The sequence below is a fragment of the Sciurus vulgaris genome, assembly GCF_902686455.1.
Source record: "Sciurus vulgaris genome assembly, chromosome: 4".
NCBI classification, from domain to species: domain Eukaryota; kingdom Metazoa; phylum Chordata; class Mammalia; order Rodentia; family Sciuridae; genus Sciurus; species Sciurus vulgaris.
The window spans coordinates 178336913-178360955 of record NC_136464.1 but is presented as its reverse complement, the minus strand read 5'-3'; the positions used below and the strand labels follow the sequence as shown (position 1 = coordinate 178360955).

The 24043-nt window shown below is 39.2% G+C and overlaps 1 protein-coding gene across 1 annotated transcript in view; it reads right to left on the bottom strand.

Annotated features, from left to right (window-relative positions):
* TPP2 (tripeptidyl peptidase 2) overlaps positions 1-20876 on the bottom strand; it is a 68692-nt gene extending 47816 nt beyond the window's left edge. The window contains 7 exon segments of the mRNA XM_079138661.1: positions 1992-2116; positions 3633-3737; positions 5558-5653; positions 13639-13679; positions 13682-13766; positions 20611-20667; positions 20669-20876. Of these exon segments, the coding sequence (XP_078994787.1) occupies positions 1992-2116; positions 3633-3737; positions 5558-5653; positions 13639-13679; positions 13682-13766; positions 20611-20667; positions 20669-20776 (617 nt within the window). The 5' untranslated portion in view covers positions 20777-20876.
* Between the last annotated feature and the right edge of the window lie 3167 nt (positions 20877-24043).

The window sequence follows — 24043 nt, the reverse complement described above, 5'->3', positions numbered from 1 at the left end:
CTATAGCTATGGTGATTTCAAGTCTGATCATCTGATTCCTGCTTTAAACCCTCCTACATCTTCCAATGGCTCTCAGCATAATGCTCAAACTCCACAACAAGGGCCCTCACTCTCCCATCTCAACTTACCTCCCCTATGTTCTCCTCCCGCCACACTCTCTATGGCCATATCAAGCTTCTCACATTCCTCCAGTGACCTCTATTCTTTTCTTCCACCTTCAAAACCCTTTTCTACTCTCTGCTTAATTAATTGGCTCATAATTCATTTTTCAACTTAAGATGTTCCCTTTGGGAAATTCTTGAAACTTCTTAGCCTGCTTCCATGTTCCCAATACATGCTTCCACAGAGTCTAGAATTCATGGAATAGCTTCTATACTACAAAGAAGGCACTCAATAAACATTTGAAAAATAATGAAGGAATTAATGAGTCAACAACATGCCACAGCAAAGGCAATGACACTTCCCAGGTCAGTGCCTTATAATGAGCATCAGCGTGGAGTGACTCAACAATGTGAGCATCTCTCTAATGCACTCCACGGAAGGCAAATATAGTTTTGTAAAAGTCCAGCTTTATGAGGGTCTGGCTGGCTAAATTCAAGGAGTTGCTGTTGGAATCCAGGGCAAGGAATATGGCATGAAGTTCACAAAGCAGATGAGTGAGAGTGAGGAGGGGCTGAGGTTTGATATGTTACTTGACATTTTCCACACATTTCTTTGTCAATTTTGTCAATTATGGAAAGAATACACAGCTTTCATCAAGAATCACAAAGGAGCCAGGCTTGGGGTGCATGCCCATAATCCCAGCAGCTCCAGAGGCTGAGGCAGGAGGATATCACAAGTTCAAAGCCAGCCTCAGCAAAAGTGAGGCTCTAAGCAATTTATTGAGACCCTCTCTCTAATAAAATACAAAACAGGGCTCAATCCCGTTACCCTCCAAAAACCAAAACCATAACAAAAAAAAAAAACACACAAAGGAAACATGACATAATGATGTAGCAAACACTACCAAAAGAAAAGGATTAATAGTCTTTTCTTTATACAATCTTCTGTAAACAGTTTCTCTCAACCTTTTTTGTTCCATTTTGAATGAAATCAAGTTTGACACTATACATTCTGATAAATGCTCCAAGAAAAGAGTAGCACTATTAAGTTACCTGTTAAGTGCAGAGATAGGGGTTCATAAATTAGAAGTGTGGTAGGAGGGGGGCAGACTTGACACTCTTAACAAAAATAAAACAAGGTATTTAAAGAATAGGTCACTTTACCTCTCCTTAGAAATGGCTGACATTTCTGAAATGAGAACATTTGCAGATAGTGCCTAAATTCTAAATTCATACTAGGTACTGTGAGATCTTTAAGATTCTCCTCAAAGAGTCTGAGATCAAAGTACTACAGGATATATACCATATTATGTAAAAAGAAAAGTTAAGGGGCTGGGGCTGTGGCTCAGTGGTAGTGTGCTCACCTAGCATGCATGAGGCCCTGGGTTCAATCCTCAGCACCACATAAAAATAAAATAAAGGCATTGTATCCACTTACAACTGAAAAATATTTTAAAAAAGTTAAATTGTTTCTGGTAGCACCAGAAAGCATAATTCTGCTGTATTTCACTGATTATAATAAAATTTTCTGAAATATTCCTCTGGGATCTTAGATTTTATTAGTTCTAATGTTTGACTAAACATCATTTCCAACACAAAAGTTCTAAAAGAAGTATCAGCATAGTTGCTAGCCAATGACTAAAACTGAATCAGTTTATTGGACTGCTGGAAGGATAAGGAAACCTTCTGGAAACACACTGGTGCCCTGGGCTCTACTAACTATTAAAGTTCAAAGGTTTGTACAAAACTAAAGTTGACTTGGTTCTCAAATAGATTCACTGAGTGATGCTGTCAAATAAACCAGACTTTGTATAGCTTTAAGAGTTTAATGTGAGAAAGAGAAAGAGAGAGAGAGAGACCCTTTTAAGTGAAGATCTATACAAAGCTTACCTCCAGGCTTCACCATCATGCCACACCAAGCAGTCATACACGGGGCCAGGATCACTATATTTTTTCTCAAAAGAATTTAGTAATTCCACTTGACTTTGAAGTTCTTCTTTGATTAGTTTGTTCACCTAATTAATTAGAAAATATATTGTTTAGTATACTTTGTGCTTCTGAAAGTTTTATCAACACACGACCAAAGACACAGTGTTAACCAATAGTAAAATCATTTTGCTCTGGAAAAATGTTAAGAAATGCTAAGAAATATTTCCTTTTATATATATGCGTGCCTATCTATCTATCTATCTATCTATCTATCTATCTATACACACACACACACACACACACACACACACATAAAAGGAAAGAGTTAAATTTATATATAGGACATTAGTTGTATTTTTGTTCAACTGGGATTCACTGAACCCAGGGCCCAGCACTTTTTTTTTTTTTTTCTTTTTCTATTTTGAGACAGGGTCTCACTAAGTTGTTCAGAGCCTCACTAAATTTTTGAGGGTGTCCTTGAACTTGTGATCCTCCTGCCTCAGTCTCCTGAGTGGCTGGGATTATAGGCATGCAACCTTAGGTCATTGGTTCTGACCTAGCTGCACTTTAATTAGTGGTTCTAGGAAGCTTTAAAAATGCCTACCTCCCTCACAAGGCTTAAATTTAATTTCTCTCTATTACACAAGCCTGGTCAGTTTTAAAAGCTCTTCATGTGATTCTAACAGCAGTCAGGGCTGGGAGCCATTTTTGATTAAGAAAAGCACATGCATGTATTAAAAGAATAATTCAGAAGGATAAACACCAGGCCGTGCTGATCATCCCCGGGAGGTGAGATTTTGAAGGCTTTTCATTGATTACATTGATTCAGAAAAACGTAATGGGCAAGGATAGAGAACAATGGGTGCTTTCTTATATATATTATGGGAATATAAATTGCTATAATCACTTTATGACCTACCAAAAGACATACACAACAATGTTTAAAATGCATTATTCTTTTTTTAAGTAGTTTTTTTAGTTATAGATGGACACAAAACCTTTATTTATTTTACATGGTGCTGAGGACCAAACCCACTGCCTCACATGTGGTAGATAAGCACTCTACCACTGAGCCACAACCCAGCCCAAATAGCATCATTCTTAATAAAAGACAAAGCAAGAAACAATATGAAAAATGGACAAACTGTGGTTCATTCATAGAAGAGAACATCTGGAGGAAAGAAAATGAACTGCAGCACCCAGAACATGGATGCACATCACGCCCTGAGCAAAGGATATGCGCTCATGAGACAACATGAGCCTGCTTCCACCTCACAAAAACTATTCTGTGGTTCTACCAGTCAGTGGACAGCCACCTCTGGGGAGTAGGTGGCGGGAGGGACTTCCCAGTGCTGCTTACAGGAGAGAATCCAAAACGCAACACTGAGCATTTACTTTCTTTTACCTACATGCTAAGTTTTAAAACACTGACACGTATGTAAATTAACTTTAGCATAAACAAAAAAGGAAAAAGGAAAAATTGACCTAAGGAGAAAATTACGAGAAAAAAAGAAAACCTGTGAGAAAGCATTCTACTTTTCCCCTAAGCACTCAGTCATACAGTTTGGTGGCAACATCTAGACACAAGTGACTAGCACCAACTTGGGAAGAGCCGTTGTTGGCAACATCAAATTCTTCCTGTTTTCTACAGGCTTCTGCAAGGGCCACTCTGTGAACAGGATCCCAGATTTTTTCCTTCCGTTCTTTCTGCAATGACAAAAAAAGTGACCTTAAGATCAGACTGACAAATACTCAGATAAATCTCAATGATTGTTTATATACATGGACTTTGTTGTCAGCAACTGTGATGCTCCACCACTCTCATTTGAGGGTTTAAAAGAATCACTTCTAAATAAGTTGATGAAGTAACAGATCACTTATTAATACATGGTTAGTTAATTCATTACAGTTAGATTTAAGAGAACAAATATACCAAGACATGGTATTTTTAGATTCATATTCTCAGATTTAAATCTTCACCTTCTCTAACAATACATAGTACCATGTCCATAAACTGACTTCTCATTTAAAATAAGAAAATACGGCATCCTGGGCCCACATAGTTTCCGGGAATGCAGTGAAGCAAGTGCCAGCAGAGGACCAGAGGAAGGTTGCAACTGCATTTTTGGGGACATCTGTGCCTCAATTTCCTTCCTCTGAAGGTTTTCTTCATCTGCTCTGATGGGATATAGTTTTGTGTTACTGAAACTCATCTTAATCTTATCTCCAGTTTCTTTAACCCACAGTGTTTCCTGACAGAAGTCTGCTAGTCTATGAATCCTTTCTAGTAAAATAGACAATTCAGCTAAGCTAAAGGAAAGGTCCACGTCAACTTAACCTCTCTATTTGTATGACAACTTGTACCTATACAACACAATCTTAATACACTGCATACAACTGCCATGGTGTCTGTGTATTTCAGCCTGAAACTTTAAAATAAAACAGTACTCAATCAGAGTTACATGTATTAGAGTAAGTTCTTCTGGTTCACAGACCCCAGCAGAAGCAAAAAACAACATTGTGATCAGATCATGAGGCCACAAATCTTATCCATCAGGATCAGTTTCAAGGGCTATATCTTACTTATCATTGAAATGCTGGATGTGTATCAGCACTAGTGTCACAGCAGACTTCTAAAGTGGTACTGAACAATTCAGTAGCCATTAGCCCATTTTCCTATTTCAACTTAAAACTTAAAATATTACATAAAATTACAGTTTCAATGCCGTAGTCACACTAGCTCCATTAAAGTTCTCAGTAGGTCTGGTGGCTAGTGACTCTCCTAGTGGAAAGAGCAGATACCCAAACTTCAAACAGTCCCATCATTACAGGAAGTTCTATGGAATGGCACTATTTTAAAGCAGGCTCCTTACCACTCCTACTTATGACTCTTCTACCCCGAACAACAGAGTTGTGTCTCTTAAACCTGTACTTCAGCAGTTTTAGGTCTGCTTCTTATCTTAGTACTGAATAATAATGAACTAGGAGTAAGAAGATCTGTCAAGCAGCAAGAAAAAAAAATGCAAATTATAGAAACTGTAGAAACAGAAATAAATAAGGAGGCCTGGACTTTAACTGTCTTTAACCTTTATCAAATAAAAATCCCTTCAGAAATTCAATGAAAGCTCTATGCCATCTCCCAGAAAAACACAAACTAAAGTATGAGTATAATTTTGGCATGTACAGATTCTCCAGCCTTATCCATGCATCCAGGATTAAGAACCACAACTTTAAATGGATAACATTTCATTGAACAGAATCAACTTTTTTTTTTTTTAAGAAATATACTTTTCTTTTTTAAAATGTGGTGCTGAAGATCCAACCCAGTGACTCACACATGCTAGGCAAGCACTCTACCACTGAGCCACAACCCCAGCCCAAGCAGTCATTTTTTTAAAAGCTTCCCAACCCCCCAGCCCCCACAAATAATTAAGAGTTAAGGAGACTCAATGACAATTTATTTTCCCCCAATCGAAATAAAATCTGAGGAAGGAAATAGGAAGTCACTGATACTAAGTTTACGTTACCTGTATCCTTTCCTTGAGAGCCTTTGGATAGAAGTCATAGCCATTTTTAATGCCAATATGATATTTGCCTGAAGGATTTGTCCAGCTTGCAGGAATCTATAGAAAAAAGAAAATTGTTCATTCACTCAGTGCTTCCCAAAGCCAATGACTCACCACTGGGGAAGAGTATTTTATATCAACTTCAATAGCTCATGTGGGATAAGCAGGCCCATGTACTACAAGACTATTTCCAATATTCTAAGTAGTCACTTAATATTTCTATGACTTCTTTTTCTTGGAGGATCCATAAATGAGGAAAGATGATTCAACTAGACTTCCTTTCCTTTAAGTAATGCATTCTTCTTTACAAAGTGCTTCCAAAATATACTATTTCATTAAACCACAAAGATTATTATTAGTCCTCTTTTCCTTTTTTTTTGTGTGGGAGATACTTCAGATTGAACTTAGGGCCTCACACATACTAGGCAAGTGCTCCACCACTGAGCTACACGCTCCCCTCTCCTTTTATTTTGAGACAGGGTCTCACTAAGTTGCTTAGGGCTGGCTTCAAACTTGTGATCCTCCTGCCTTAGCCTTCCAAGTATCTGGGATTACAGGGATATGCCATGATTAGTTCTTAAACAGAGCCGACACTTCATCTCCTCCTTCGCTATGCTAGTGCCCCAAATAATGGAGAGGGGAAGCAATTTAACAACCTTCTCCACACTTAATTTCCTTTTAAGAAAAAGAATCTCAGTCTTCTCTACAACACCACAGGCATAATGCAAAGATACTAAACAAGAGCTCTTGGAGTCCTTATGAAAAATGCTCTATCAAATCGTGTTAATTACATATAAAATCTTTTCAACTACCTCACAGTATATAAAAAAACAGTTAAAGTTTTAATTAATAGAATGATATAAATAGTATGCCCCGTTTCCAAATGGAGCAAGCAAAGCAGCAAAGAGAAATTAAATTACACCCCCACCAAATAACAGAAGTGTCAAAAACTGGAACCTAGTTCCACTGTAGAGACCAAAAAATTCAGTACAAAGGACATGGGATTTAAAATCAGATAAATACGGCTGTGAATCTAAACTCTACCAACAACAAGGGGCACTTGCAGGGCTATTTCTGCTTTTGTCCAGGGAAAACAATCCCTATTTTAGGATTCTCAGGAATAACAAAGTGCACTAAGCTTTAGCCCATCTGAAATGTCAAAATGTGGGTATCCAAGCCCTCTGTAGCACACGACCCCAACTATCAAGCATTGAAATGTGCACAGATTATGAGATGAGCCATCCACCCCTTGGAACTGGCCAACTCATCAACTCTCACTTGTGTGGTGTCTTCACCCAAGTGTTTCATCCAAACATCTTCTGGGCAGACAACTTTTGGGTGAACGTTACTCACAACAAAATACAGGAAATCAGTATTAAAGGCCTCTGTGTCATTAATCATTTCTGAATCAACTGGATATTCAGAGCATGTAAAAGTTCAAATATGCTGGCATATAAACTAGTGCTTATTATTCAAAACTTATCAATCTTCTTTTGAGAATAGGGATTCTTAACTTTCATCCCACAGTATTGCAAAAACAATAATAAAGCGTGGCAACAACACAGTTAGTCCTAACAGAACCACAAGTACCCACTAAACAGGGGTGTCATGACTGTTGGCTAGTGGCAGCTTCTTTGTAGGAAGAGACTACAAAAAACTGTGAAATGCCTAAGGAGTAAACAGAATAGCGAATAAAAACACTGAAAGGACTGGGGTTATAGCTCAGTGTAGAGCGCTTGCCTCAGCATCACATAATAAATAAATAAATAAAATGCAGGGGTGTTCATCTACAACTAAAATAATAGTTAAACACTGAAAAATTAAAGTGTTAAAACATGTTTAATCACAATTATTTAAAAGACATAATACAATAAAAATAATCCAATGAACTAATTTATACTTAATTCTCAATGATACCAGAATCTGTAGAATCCATGGAATCAGATACATCTCAAATCAAAACTTTTTGTTTTCCTTAGTGAAGGCAGATTAGATGATTATAAAAGTACACAAAAAAATCAGAGAATAAGTTATAACTATGGTTATGCTAACTAAGTTAGAGTAAAGCTAACTTTATCCTATGAGACAACCATGGACTATATTACTTTATTTTACACATTTGAGTATTCTACATATTTTTGGTCTCTGAGAATCAAACTTTTACATTTGACCATTTTAGGCTGATTGTTAAAATGGTTCAAATCCCACAGTGCAATAAGATTTTAATGTATAAAAATTTCATATATAAAACCTCTTTTCTCATTATTCTCTCAAAGAGAGAGGGCCCAACAATAGAATATTTTTCTTAATGAGCCAAGTGTCATTTATGAGTGTTTCCATACCATATGGTAAGATCCAACACCCTTTTAGGTTTTTCTTTTGTTTTTTGCCTCAAAACTACACATAAGCCTTGCCAGCCCCATGGCACATAAAAGTGTACATACACCATTTCCTTGGCTGCTGTGGCATCTAAACACTGTACTATCTGTGGCCACATCATTCAGTACTCCTGGATTTATTTAAAAAATTTTTTTTAAATATATGTCTAAATATTAATGATTTAAAAAATAACTTCAACTTAAATGTGGTGAAAACAAAACAAAAAACAAAGAAAAGAAAAACAAAACACTGCTCCTTTTCAAAATTAGAATGGGAAGGGGGTGACAACCCCAAAACCAAAATGAGGAAATGAGGCTTTAGGAGGTCAACACATTTTGAAGTTTGCACAGTAAAAAGGAGGAACTGAAAATCAGTGGGGGAAATCATGGAATATATGATGTTGGGACACTGGGTCTTATGGCAAAAAGGGAATCAGACTTCTATTTCAAACAAAGCATAAAATCAATTACAGTCAAATCCCAGAACAAATATGAGAGAAAAAGTGAAACTTTTTAGAAATATATGAGAATTATCTTCATGATCATGGGGCCAAGAATTCAGGAGGTTAAAAAAAACCCTAATCAGCTAGGTGCAGTGATGTATACCTGTAATCCCAGCTACTCAGAAGACTAAAGCAAGAAGGCAAGTTTAAGGCCAGTCTCAGCAACTTAACAAGATCAGTCTCAAAATAAAATAAAAAGTGCTGGGGCTGTAACTCAGGGGTACAGCATCTGCCTAATTAGCATGCATGAGGCCCTGGGTTCAATCCCCAGCACCTCAAACATACCCACATCCTAATCAAAAGGTCAAAGATAGAGATATTCAATTAAATTTAAAAACTTCCAGGCATCAAGATACAATACATGGAAAGTAAAAATACATGTATAGAATGGAAGAAGACTCCTGCAAATACACAAATACACACAAAGAAACCCACAAAATCGGTAAGAAAGCAACAGACAACTCAGCAGAATAAATGAAGATGCAAAGGACCTTTAGTAAGTACTCCACAAAGAAGAAATCAAAATCTTAAATACATGAAAAGGCACTCAATTTCATTAGTAAACAGGGAAGTGCAAATTAAGGCCACAATGTGATATATCTAGCTTCCCAGCACATTTTCAAAAATCAAAGTCTGAATATACTAAGTGTTAAAAAGGCAGTACAAATACGCGGAAGAACTATTTGACATGACCTATTAGAGCTGATCTCCATGAGTCAGCGATTTCACTTCCAGGCATGAACAGAAGATGGGTACGAGAATTGTTAGTGAGGGCTGGGGCTGTAACTCAGTAGCACTTGTGAGGCAATGGGTTCAATCCTTTGCACAGCATAAAAAGAAATAAAATTAAAAATTTCTGTCCATCTACAACTAAAAAAAAAAAAAAAAAAAAAAGAAGAAGTTAGTAACAGTCCCAAACAGTTGTGATAACAACTGTTCATCACAGTGGAATGGCTAGCACACGCTATACATACACCATGGCATATTACACAGCTTGGCTACCAAGAAATTACTGTCACATGCAACAAAATAGAGAAAATCTCATGGATCTCAAGACGCACTCTTGAAAACACCACTGAGGGAAAGGAAAGTAAGTATTATAGAAATGGAGCTATTCCATGTGAGTTCAAAAATAGATAACTACAATGTATGTATTCACACACTCAATGGTAAAACTACAAAGAAAGCAAATGAAAAGATTATCACAAAAAAAAACCTGATAGTGATGTGGGAGAAAGGCAGGAATTTTATGAGATATGGCATATTCTTTGTCTTGACCGTATGCTAGATATAGTGTATTTGCTTTAACTCATTCATAAAAACGAATCTATGCATTTTGTACACTTTATGTATGCACATTTTAGCAATAAAGGCTTAAGATTCTATTCACTTTTGCTTCTAACCTGCTCATGGGAGGACCAGCCCTAAGCAATGGACCACAAGCTTCTCACAGAAGCCTATATGAATATCATTTTTAGAAAAAGAAACTACTGACTGAAATGTTCAAATTACTAACTAGTCATTCATCTTAAACTGGGAGAGGAATAAAACACTGTCAGCAGTTTAATGGGCTATTTGAAGGAGAAAATAGAATACGTCAATTTATTTAAGAACATACATAAGTCAAAGAAAGTCAAGATCATACTATAGTGATTTCTGAAAACTGTGTCCTAAGAACTGCAGAGATCTAACTACCAGAGTCCAGTACTACATAACTGCTGCTTTCACTGACTTCTGCAAAACATCTAACCAGCCTCTGGTGGGTACTTTTCTGTGTGAATGGGAAGAAAGCTACAACCAAGAAGACAGGGCAGAAAGTTTGTGCAATAAGCACTGCTCTCCCATTGCCCTACTCCAGATCCTGTCCAAACTTCACCAATCACTAACTCTTCCTATAAGAACCAGAAAGAGTTAGGGCTCAACTTTCTGCAGAACCGTACACTGCAAAGGAGAAAGACGCAACATTCTGGAAACAGTCTGCATGTGGTAGCTCAGGTCACAGGCATGGCAGGGGAGTTCCCAAATACTGAAGCCAATCCCCCAAAACAAAAGGCTGAATGTTCTTTCTGATATGGGGGTGCGAACCCCCAACGAAGGAGGGTGGGGAGGGGAAGAATAGATGTTCACTGGATTCCGACAAAGGGAAGAGAAGGGGAGGGAGGCGAGGGAACAGGAAGGACAGAAGAATCAAAATCAGACGTGACTCCCCAGCCTTGTATCTGAATACACAACCAGGGCAACTCCACATCACGTACACCACAGATTGGGTCCTGACTAGAAGTCATACGCCACGGTATGGTGTAATAGGCCAAAATACATTCTACTTGCCATGTGAAACTAAAAAGAACCAAATACAAATAGAAGATTTAAACAAACAAAACAGGCTTTCTGTTACTCCCCTCAACTTCTGGGTCCAGACAGGTTAAGGCTCCCGTTCACATAACTGAACATTCCAACGGGGTATGAGGGTACACTAATAGTTTGGGGGTACTCAGAACAGCATCATTGTTTTACCACCAAAAGACCTACACAAGCAAGAGAGCTTCCACATCTTGTAGCACCCTGCTAAACAAGAGCAGTCAGGATGACTAGACACCCATGGAAAATATCTTAATTAGAAAGCAAAGAACAATGAGAAAAGGAAGGTAAGGTGGTAGAGAAAAGAGGAAAAAACAGGGAGGAGAGGGGAGGAGAGGAGAGGAGAGGAGAGGAAGGAGAGGGGAGGGGAGGGGGGGGGGGGGGGGGGGGGGGGAGGGGAGGGGAGGGAGGGGGAGGGGGGGAGAGGAGGAGAGGGGAGGAGAGGAGAGGAAGGAGAGGGGAGGAGAGGAAGGAGGGAGGAGAGGGGGGAGGAGGAGAGGGGAGGAGGAGGTGTTAGAAGCAGAAGAGAACGCTAAGAAAGGAAAATGGGAGGAGAAAGAGGAATGTAAGTAAAAAGAGGAAGAAAAGGTATCAAAATAATCAAAAATAAACCAGCAAAAAGAAGATCAGCAGAGCAGAGGGAAGAGAAATAGGGAAAGGAAGGTAGGAGAGAAGGAAAGGAATGGGGATTGAAATCAGATTCTATGCATGTATGATTTTTTCAAAATTGAACCCACCTACTATGTATGACTGATAATACTCTAAAAAAAATTTTTTTTTGGAGGAGGAGGAGGAAAGAAAGAAATTGAAAAGTTATATTGTCAGAGATAAAAAGTTGCAAACATGATACAAAAAACATGCCTAACATGCTAAGAGAATATGAAGGGCTTCAGAGTTAGGAGATAATATTGAGAAAATTTTTCAAACTCTCTCATGAAGAGAAAGAAAAAAAGCAATGAAGAAAAGAGAGAAAAATACAAAATGGAGGACCCATTCAAGAGGTCCAATGTCCAAATCGTAGGTCCAACTTAACAGGAATTTCAGATATAAGAACAGGAAAAACAACAGGACATTTTTCCAAGAGACAATGCAATCATTCCTGGGGAAATAAAAGGCCTGAGGGTTAATTCATTTTTTCTGCATGCTAATTTTACAGATAAAATCCAAAATTAGAAAAAAATACCAAAAAATAAAAAGTATTTGCATGTTACTTAAAATGCTGAATATAATATATTGACAATTAAGCCCGGTGGGAGATGAACTTATTAGAAACCTGTAGATATTCATGTTTTTACACTATGGGCACTGAACACAATTAAATTTAAACCCCATTATACTGATGGGCTGAGAATACTGAGCAGTAGGGCTAAAGAAAAATATGTCTCAAGTTGAAGAAAAAAAAAATAGGCATTAATTTATAATACATTATCTTTTTAATAAGGTTTTATAAGGTACTACAACTAAATTCAAGCACCAGCAACATCAGTTCAGGTGGCTTATTTAAAGGTGGGTTACTATAGTTATTAAGATTCTAAATCTATAAAATTTACTAGGAATGCTCTCTAGTATTTCAGAGTAACATATTTCCCTCCAAACTAATTTTACTTCTTGGTTTGACAAGACAGAATACTGAATCACAGTCAAATTCTTGTCATCCTCCATACTCATTAGCTAATATCCCATGATTTGCTCTAGGCCTCTTTTTGGAATTAGTTTTCATGTTAAGCTTACCCAAGTCTTTCTACCATAGACACAGAATAAGAAAAAGTCAGTCACTAAGTCTATAGGTAGTATGTTTAAACATTTCTTCATGTTCATATTCACTCAGGAATATTATGAAGGAACAGGAACATCACAGAGGCCAAAACTGTTTGTGGTCATTTCTTCTCCCTGCCCCCGCTCTTTTTTATTTTTGTGCTGAGGATTAAACCCAGGGTCTTGTGCACGCAAGGCAAGTGCTTTACCACTGAGCTATATCCCAGCCCCTCCACTATTCTCCATTTTGAGATAGACTCTTGCTAAATTACCCAGGTTGCCCTGAAACTTTTGGTCCTCCTGTCTGAGCCTCTTGAGTAGCTGAGATTACAGGTATTTGTCACGGAGCCCAGTATTTTCTTCACCTTTCTATTCAAAATTTAAAACAATTTGTCAACCTATTGAAAAAAAAAATCCCAATTCTAAGTGTTTTATCAAACAACAAAACAATGGCTTCTTTCAAGATTGTCCTAATGATCCCCACTTCTTGGCACTCATGCTCCTATGAAATCCCCTCCTCCTAAATGTGTTATGCATTTGTTGATGCATATCCAATAGACAGAATAAACAGAATTTAGTGAAGTGATGAGCTATCACTTCTAAGATGATTTTATAAGTGATGGGTTGTCTCTTCTAAGATGACTTCACAAAGACCATAGCTTTCATCTTGGGTACTCTCTGGGTTCATTCACCTAAAGGAATCCAGCTACTGTGCTGTCAAGCAGCACTGTGGAAAGAATCAAGGCCTTCCTGTGTAACTCTGGCTAAGCCTGGTAACAAGCCTGCCCCTCTAAGTAGATAGTCAATGACAAGAGTTTACAATCTGTGAGATCCTTACTGGAGACACCAGATAAGTCAAACCCCAGATTCCTGGCTCACAAAAACTGATGTCATCAACTGTCTCTCATTTCAAACCTCAGGTTTTGGGAGTAATTTGTTATGCAGCAACTACACTACCACCAAAGGTAACCTAAAAACACTACAAGCTTTGAGGTAACAGTACAAAAACAAAAGGTGAAAAAACGATCAATAAGATAAAAGCTCTTACCTTAAGCACTCTTCCTGAAAGACCAATAATTTCACCATCTTTGGCTCTACTTCTGTAGCAGTATTCACATCACCACTTCCTGTTGTATCAATGATATCAATGATTTTTGGTTTTCCGTCTGTTGTAACCTGAAAATTGAGACAATTATAATATGAATTAGATTTTAGGTTTTTATCCTTAAAGAAAGCAGTGCGAATGTCTCTGTGTGTGCGCACATGGCAAAATTTCTTACAAATACTGCATTCATTTTGTGTGTGTGTGTGGTGGGAGGGGGGGGGGGTGCACCAGGGATTAGACCCAGCACTTGGGGCATGCTAGCCAAGTGCTCTACCGTTGTGTTGCCTTGCCAGTCCATCTACATTCATTTTAAAAAGGGAACTGTATTGTTTTAAGACAAAAGCCTAACAAATATTAACCACAAATTTTATCATGAAAAGACAGAATCCTTCAAGTGGTTTCATATATTCATAAACATTTTCAAAATATTTAGGTGTACAAAAATTCCTTACCTCACAGATCACATACTGAAGAAATCATCAATAAGTAAAAAGCAAAATATGCAAAGTTATACAGGGAAGGGAGAAAGGGTGTGGGTTTTCAATTTTACCTCAGTTGATCAAAAAAGACCCAGCTGAGAAGGTAACATTTGAGAAAAGATTTGAAGAAGGCAAACTTTAGAGTGGACATGTGCAAAACCTTAGGGAACAAATGTTCAAGACCATTCCACTACTGTCATAGGAGCACTACAAATCTAACCAAGCACCAAGCCCCAACATCTGGTTTTCTCTAGGCTTTGCCATCTAGGAATCACAACACCCAAGCTCAAGTCCTTCCCCGATTCTCTAGTTTATACTTCACATCAAAGCTATCAGAGCTATCAGGAAGTACATTTAGTTCTTCCTCTAAAACAGAATTCAAAACCCTCTTCTCTGATTCTCACTACCATGGTTCTGATCCTCCAAACCATCAGCAGCTTGTCTTTCTAAAGTAGTTTACCTCCTTAGAGGTCCCTCAGATTCCACTGTTGGACCCAAGGAACGCAGTATTAAAACAGGCTGTACTGCATCAGTTCTCACTTTTAAACCCTTCAACACATCCACAAAGCACTCCATAGAAGAAGCCCTGCTCTACCTGACCCCTGCCACTCCCAGTCACTTCCACCTCTCACCATGCTCACCTCCTTTCAATCAGAATGTACCAAACTTTTTCCTTTTTGTACACAAGGGTTGGTATTTTGTACACAAGTCTGCCTGGAATTCTTTCTTCAGTTGTTTCACAGTATGCTATCTTATATTTCATATTTTCTAGTAAAGTGCCACCCCTTCAGGAAGGCCTCCCCAATGGCTTCTTTTAAGTGGTTGCCTTCCCAAGCTTCATTATTCTTTCACTGTACCCTGTTTCCATCACAGAACATAATTCAATTTGTAATTACAGGTGATTCCTTATCGATTTCTTCTATCAGAATATATGCTTATTAATAGCAAGAACTGTCTATTTTATTTACCAAAATATACCCAACACCTAACAGTGCTTGCTAGGTACTCAAGAAACATTTATTTCATTACTGAAAGATCCAACACCAATTACTTAGCATTAACTATTAATTTGGGGAAGGTATGGTTTCTTGCCAGCTACAAATTATCATTTGAGCCATAATATGATTGCTACAGGAAATGGTACAATATATTCATACTGTTTTCTTGAGTAAAATCACTACCAGGCTCTTTCTGGACTAGTTTTGCAAAGGGTATTTGCTGCTCTCAGAATATATGTACTAAGTTACCAGCAGGATTCAGGCACAGAAATACAAAGCCTGAAAAAAGTAGACCACTACCCTCAAGAAACAGGAAGGTAACACATGTCAACAGTATAAAAGGACAAAAAGGTCTCTGACTTGCCTTCCACCTGGAGAATTCATACTCTTCAGACAAGCATCGTGTCCACTTCTCAGTCTTTCTGATGAATACATCTCTCCCCAGCACCATATATTTCCTCTGTGGCATATACAAAAACTTTGCACTTAAGATATTCTCCAAGGAAGGAGAGGGAAACTCACTAACTGGAAGAAACACACACTCTTTTTCTTTACAAGGCAAAGCAAGTGGATTGTTGGTGGACCCCAAATTTTATTTCAATCATGTTGCCATAGAACTGAGGGCCTGATACCTTGGAGAGGCCTAAAAGGCCTCCAGGGTACAGCTGTTACGTTTATAAATGGTAATTCTTTAGCAGGATGTTTATTTCTTTTAGCTGTCTGTACTACTAACAAAAATTCTGATAATCAGAAGGCTCAATTTCATAATCAGAAAAAATAATCACTGTGGATATCATAACAAGGTCTAAGAAAATTATACTAAAATTTAAATCACAGATTTGAAAGGATGAACTAAGTATCTAAAATAACAAAGTAACAAAGAAAAATTTAAGAAAATCTATCAAAACAAAATATGGGGAAATTAATACTACCCCATAATTAAAACTAAATAGATTATGTATTAATAAGAAAACAATTTATTTAAAGATGTATTCCAAATAAGTATCTAATTTGGAAGATACCCCATAACCTATCTTCCTATCTTCACTTTCTTATGCAAGGAGGAAACAACACCACTGACTTGAAATCAAGAATAACAAGAGATCACTAATAAGTCAGAGATCCTTCTAATTAGAAACCTCATTATCAGTATAAAGCAAAGGAAAAGCTTAATGAGATATGGTGGCTTATTTACCATCTACTATTTCCACAAGCTTTCCTTACAAAGATCTCTCTCTCTCTCCCATTCACATTTGTATGCACAAATTCTCATCAAAAATTGTCATGTGCAATTTTTCTATCCAGATATTTTTCTTACTTTAACATTAATGGTGACCACTCCATTGAAGATTTTTTAAAAAGAACAGAATTGAGGGTTAGAAAGAAGGTATTTTTAAAAAAGCAAACCATGTAGAATTTTGCAAAGGGGCTCTGGGAGAAGGAAACTGAACTGTAAACACCAGAACTATATCCTTCATCTTTGAGGAGGAAGAGGCGTCACATAGGGAAGGACTGAGAGCCGGCAGAGTAATCATGGATAGAGTCAAGATAATAAGCCCTGAGTCCTGGGATGGGAGACAGAGAGATGCTTACTGAGCTACACCAACAGAAGCTACCCACAAATTTTAAATTACTTTGTGTCTCTACTGTCACCATCATGGTAGAGGACTGATAAGGGCTGGGAGCCATTCATTAAACACTTGTAGAGTGGACCAGAACTCTACAAGTTTGCAAACTAAACCAAACAGAACAAAGTGAATGTGTTTGAAATTTCGGGGGAGATACTGAAAATGTTCTTTTAAGTAAGGGAAGATTTCATAAGCAAAGATTATTTAGTGAATTTTATTTTGAGAACATAATGAATAAGACAGTTATTGCTTACAAATGTTTACTATCAGTTGAGAAGACAGGTGAGTCAAGATAATTATAAGATTATTAATAACAGAGGTAAATATATGAAAGTATACAAAAATAAAACCCAACTTGCGGATGAGGAAGGCTAACTGGAAAAAAGGTAAAAATTAGGAACCAATTACCTATATATGTGATTATTTACTTATTATACTTTATTATATTTTAGAGAGCACAAAAATAGATTTTTACAGGACAATTTGTGTATTCCTTCCCCAAATCATTCCCCTGGCCCAAGAGGAAACTGGACTTTCTCATTATACAAAGATATGCCTTTTTTCCATTCATCAAAAATATGTAGCATTATAAGCAGATTTCATACAAAATAAATTTCAACATATGCTTTCAAATAATTTTAACTTAACTAGTTAAAAGGTATGTGAACAGATATAGTAAAATGAAATACTTTTAAGTCCTTTTGGGAGGTCTGAACAAATCGCTATGAGGGCAAGGAGGGCAAAAAACAGAAATGACTGTCAGCAGAGTATGGGCCTTATTCATATTTGAAGTCATAGGCCGTAACAGAATAGCTAACTCTTAAAAATAAATATATGATGGGGAGGCTAAACTAAATCAGTGGGTTCCCCCAAAAGTAATGGGGTCAAGATCTAGTTGAGTCTTAAAAGGATGAAGCAGGAGTTTACAGGTGATTGTAGAGGGCTTGCTGGCAGACTAAACCCTACATGCAAAGGCACGTGCTGGGAAAACGCCTGCAACTTCTGGGTGCACAGAATAGTAGGAAGTGCTCAAGAGGGAAGCAGAGGGGGAAGAGTGGGGCCTCCAGGGTCTATGACCAGAAGAAATGATGGAGACTGAGATGACACATGAGGCAGCTAGAGGTGGATGGTGTGGGGTTTTACAAAGTGCAAATTTTTGGATTTTTATTCAAAAGCAATTAGAATTCCAGATTTTTTTGTTTTTTAAACAAGGTTGTTTTTTAGCAAAAGCAGCTTAGCAATATGAAGCATGGATCAAAGAGAAACTAGACTGGCGGCTGCCCTGTATGTATTTTCCAGTTAAGTGAAGTTCCATCTTGCATACTGCCTATGAAATCTGACTGGTCCAACTTTACAGCCTACCCCTCTTCCCATCTCTGTTAACAGTCAGTTTGCAAAACATTCAACTCAACCTTAGGAACCTGGCAAGTGCTTGACTATTTGCTAAGGAAATATTTAACCATTTACATATCACTCCTTTCATGCTGTCCATGCTCCATTTTTAACGTGGCTGGACAGCTACCATAGAAGACAACCTGGTCCAAGGAAGTCACAGAGCAATGACAATTTACTGTATTCCTCCAAGTTTTCATTTGCACCTCTCGTCCTTTACTCAGATTCAATTTGGTTCTCCCAGATAGCCAGTTTGGCCTTCTCGTCCTCTTATTTCTCTTCCTTCCTTTATTTCTATCCATCTTTATACCTTAATGATGTTTACATAGATCTACAAAATAAATTGGTCAAAGATTAAGAGGAAAAAGTCTTAAAAATCCACTCATGTTTGCCCACCCTCTTACTGAATCTCTTTTAGGTGGCCCTATTTAAGTCAAAACCTCACACTTAAAGTTGTTAGAAGAATTATGTTTTTATTTGATTTCAATATTTTATTATTTGAATACTTGTTATCATATGCAAATAATACACATTTGCCCTTCAAATAGGTTTTTTTTTCCCCCCTGTGGTGCTGAGAAATTGAACTCACGGCTTTGTGCATGCCGGGCAAGCACTCTATCAACTGAGCTATACCCCCAGCCCTGCCCTTCAAATAGTTATTGAGTAAAGACTCAGCATAAACTCCTTCTGCTAAATAGTACCTAAAAAAATTAGCATTGATTTGATATTTTCTTGAGCACTTGAAAGAGTCACATGTAATTAATCCCTTTCAATTTTCATAGCAACATTATGGGCTGACATTATTTTTACTTTACAGAGAGTAACTAATTTGATAAGCAGAACTGGAAATTCTACAAAGAAATATCTACAGCAGTTCTGCTCCAAACTTTTCTCATCCTCTTATGCTGACAAAAGAACCAGGGAACCATTTAACCCAGCTGTTTTCCTCCCTCCTGTCCCTACAAAAAGTAAATACCACAACAGAATGGGAAACATTACTACTCTGTATCGAAGCCTCAAGGAAGTGAGAGCTGTCACTGTTTTAAGTCTTAGGAATTATTAACACAACAACTAAACAAATACAGTTGTCTGGAGGAAACTCATTACCTGTTTCTCTTCTAATTTATAGAAGCTTCCATGCAGGAAGTGTGTTGTACTTCAGAGTGGTAATGCAGAATTAACACCAGGAAGCAAGATTTCTAGAGTGTCCAGACTGCTACTTCCCCCAGAACTTACTAACTTCCAAAATGCTATCACCATTATCAGAAAGCACAATAAAGGAGTTGGAAGGGGTGGAACATAGGGGGAGGAAGGAGAAAAAGAATTATTAAACTTCACTGTTTAGTGTAGAAAGGGGACTAAGATATACAGATGAAGAACTAATAAGGAAGTGATCAGCATACAGTAGGATTAATCAAGGTAGACTTTGATTTTGAATAATGGTTATATGCAGTTTACTAGATTTCAGTGAAAGGCTAAATTTACAAAAGTTAAAGTTTCAAGATAGATCTTTTTATAACTGAGATATATCTTTTAAAATTACCTTTCAGTATGGCCCCCTGATCTAAAGATATTCAACTAAGGTAAAACTAAATAATTTTAAAACAGTAATAAAGTATGTTCTCTTACGTTTTGAGGTTTTTAAAAATAGAAGTGTAATTTCCTAATGCCTCGAAAGTGCGCCCAAACCAAAGCAAACTGGCTTCTATTTATGTAAAACGAAGACCAAGTCATCAGAATAGATGACCCTAAACAAATAACACTGCAGATCACTTAAAAATTGAGTAAGCAAAACTACTGGAAGAAATGATTCCGGAAGTGGACTGAGTTATCTTCTGGAAACCCGTTTTTGGCGTTTAAAGAGAAAAACTATTTTTCCTAAAATCAAATCTCCCAAACCACAGCACAACAATTAAGTTCTGATAGGTCTTTAGCCCCATCTGTTTTCCACCCTCAGCCCCCAATAATAAAAACCGTACAATTCCTGTTTGACAATATCAGTTGCCAGGTGTCCAAGACAAGAGGGTCTGCAAAGACCGCGACGAGGTGGGAAGGAGCCCCGAGGTGCCCGGCCTGGCGGTGCCCAAGCAAAAAGGGGCTTCCCCTGGGCACGACGCCACCCGGGCTCCCCGGACCAGCCGCGCCAGGCAGCCCGCTTTTGTCTGGCCCGGGGACATGACCCAGTCCGGGACCTCGCCCACCCCGCGCCCGCGGTGCCCGGGCGCCGCCGGGTCCCCTGCGCGGACGCTGGTCCCCCAGCGCCGGGCTCTGCCCTCTGCCTCCTCCTGGCGCCCGGCTATCGGGGCTGCCCGCCCCGGCCCGGGCTCGGCCCAGAGCGGGGATCCGGCCTGCGGGGTGGAAGGCTGCATCCCGCCCGCGTCCCTCGCCGCCGCGCCGGGCCCGCGGGGGCTGCCTCACCTGCATGCCCGGGGCCCCGGGGTCGACCCCCGTGTCCAGGACGGCGATGAGCACCCCCCCGCCCGTCATACTCCGGGTAACGGCAGAGGAAGGAGGCGGCCCCGGTCTCTTTCTTCGGCAGGAGACCGTGAAAAGGGAAGGGCTCCTCGGTCGCGGCGGTGGCCATGGACGCAGGCTGGAGGACGGACGAGGAAGAGGCAAACTGCCAGGCTGCGCGCGGACGAGCAGCGCGAGGACACCCGGGCGGCCGCGGGCAAGCGGCGGGGGCGAGGAGCGGGGCCTTTCCGCCGCCAGCCAATCGCGGCCCGCCAGGGCGAGGCGGCCAATCAGGCACTGCTACGTCAGCTAACGGCGCCGCTCTCCGGAGCGGGGCCTGAGTGTTGCCCCGGCTGCAGCGGAGGGGGCGGAGTCTGCGCGCATTGCTGGAGGGTTCGGTTCTGGAACCCGCCTTTGTAGAGACCCGCAGCGGGCATTTTGAGGAGAACCGGCCTTTAAGCAGAGGGTTCTGGACCGAAGCGCTCCGCAGAAGTCGGGAGCGGCAGGGGCCGCCTGCCGCGAGGAGCGGGGACCCTCCCACGCGGCCGACGGTGGTTTCCAAACTTGAGGTTGTGGAGGAAACTTTCGGTGCAGCCACTGCCGGGCCCCCGCCCGGTGCGACCTGAGCGGGGAGCCGGCTCGCGCGTCTTCTCCCCGGGCAGCCCGCGGATGTCGGAAGTCCCGAACACGCGATTTTGGAGGCGGTCTTAGACTGAGAGGGGTGAAGGTTTTGTGTGCCCTGTGGTGGGCCGCTCTGGGGGTGAGGGGCGGGGCGCGCAGGGTGGGGACAGGCAGCGGTTTCAGTCAACAGGAAGCGGGTTGTTGGCCCTTCTCTGGGCCGTGTAGCCGGTAACAAAGCAGCCGCGGGCCCCTCCTAGCCTCCCTGCTCGCAGTTGGCGTCCGCGACTTCGAAAGACATTTTTTAAAAACTGAAGTTCTTGATTGGTCCTTGCGGCTCTCCTCTAAAATTATCGAGCCATAATTTACAGTTTTTCAGATTCAGATTCACAGTAATGGCAATCAGTTGCTCCGGACTGCAGTCACGGTCCTTTAATGGTCTGTATATTTGTGTTCATTCCGGGGTAATCAGCTTGTTGTGTGCCAAAACCCCGTTTGGTAATTGATGAGCAGTTTTTTGTGTGCCCAAAACCCATCTTCTCAGCTAGTGACCCCCCAACGCCCCTCCTCCGTGTCTGGCGATCGAGTCCAGGGCTGGTCTACCACTGAGCTACTTCCCCAGCCCTTCTCCGCTTTTTGAGTCAGGTCTGGTTTTATTGCCCAGGCTGGCCGTGATCCTGCTACCTTAACCTCCCTAGTCGCTGGCATTACAGACCTGTGCCACCCTCCCGGCCCAGAGCAGTGTTTTTAATGCAGGAAATCTAGAATCAAAAGAAATAAGGTGGGCTGAAGTACAGTTTTTTATTAAAATCAATTTCTTTTTGTGGCAGTAGTTTTGCATTGTGTGTATAATTATATGTGCTTATTTATTGCATTCAATAACAGACCAGTTCCAAGTCTGATAAACTACCATAATTTCAAAATAGTGAAGTGAGCATAAATGAGATATCTGTAGCAATCGCATAGAAAAACTGATTTTTCTTGGTGACAGCATGACAGTAACTGCTACTATTTCTATGGTTATGTTCACATCAGTAATTAAAGGGAACATAGGGAACATTTAATTATGAGTTTGGTTAAAATGAGGATTTTTTTTTTTCCTACACAGGTTTAAAAAAACATTTTTTTTTTAGTTGTAGATGGACACAATACCTTTGTCTTATTTATTTATTTTTATGTGGTGCTGAGTATGAAACCCAGTGCCTCACCTGTGCTAGGCAAGTGCTCTGCCACTGAGCTACAATTCCAGCCCCCTACACAAGTTTTGAGCCCCTCAGTTTCTATCTATGGACTCCAGTTTAAGAATGCCTGATAAAGGGGCTGGGGCCATGACTCAGTGGGAGAATGATTGCCTAGCACTTGTGATGCACTGGGTTCCATTCTCAGCACCATGTAAAAATAAACAAAGGCATTGTGTCCATCTACAACTAAAAATTAAAAAAAAAAAAAAAAAGAATGCCTGGTAAAGAGAATTCCTTTGTATGCCCCTTTCCAACGCACAGAATTTAGGAGACTTTCCATGAATTCTCAATTATTCTAATGACTATAGTGGTTTCGGCCAATTTCTTGAACATTGATTCATTTCAAAAGTTTAGAGATCCATGTTCTCTCTAGTGGGGAGAAAAAGAAAGGTTAATGTTTTCTTTCTTATTTCCAATTGTGTTTACATTACCTGTAGAAAATAATTTTAAATTACTTGAGCAGGATGGAAAAGAGAATGACAAACTCTCAGAAGACATTCAGCCTATAATGTCAGTGAAATGGCTCATTGTTTCAAATGAGCTGAAGTTCAGTCCCTTCATTTTACAGATGAGGAAACAAAGCTAGACAGTTGAATTGACTGCCATGAGTTACAATACAAGTTATTGGAAAAGCTAGCTTCCTGGTTTCATGGTTTTATCTCCAGTATTTTCTGCCTTACCATGTTGTTCCTCCCTGAAAGTCTGACTCTCCACTCAGCGGAGAATAAGGAATGTTCATTAAGAAACCTAATTGGCAGAATTTTTATTAGACTCCTGTAACAATATTTTTCTTTTTTATAAGTATCCCATAAAGATGTTTTATAAAAACTACCCATTGTACAGTTGTAAGTTGACATATAGCTTTGTCATCATAAGATTAAAAAATAATAATGAACATAAATGCTGCATTCTTTAGTGAAACTTACATCTTCCATTTTAATACAACTAGCAGCTCTTTGGTACTAACCATTGTTTTTTTTAATAAAATAAATTTAAAAGACACTTTACATCACTTTCTTCTTGAAAGTGTATTTCCGTTCTACACAGAATTTGATCTGAATGTAATTTCCATTTATAATGGACATATTGGGCATATTGATAATTTATCATCCTCTGCGACAAAAATACATCTGTTAATATTTAATTTTTAAAAATTTCCTGAAATCAAAGTGTTAAATTTTTTCATCTGGATTAAGTTATATTTTGATTGCAAAGTTGATCTTCACAATGTGAATAAATATTAAGCTTTGATGAAAAGATACAGATGGTAGAGTACTTGCCTAGCTTGTGCAGGCCATGCATTCATTCCCAACCCAGCAAAAGAAAAAAATATAGAACAAAACAATTCTTTTTAAAATGCAGCTTTTAAAAAGATGCACGATATGAATAAGTCATATTTTGATTAATGACAGGTCTGTCGTAGTTACAAGGATAAGATTTCCATGGCTGTTTCTCTTGTAAAATTGAAACCATCAGCAGATAACGTTTTAGCAACACCAGGATATGGAAGTATTATGTAACTTGCCTCAAAGGTGACA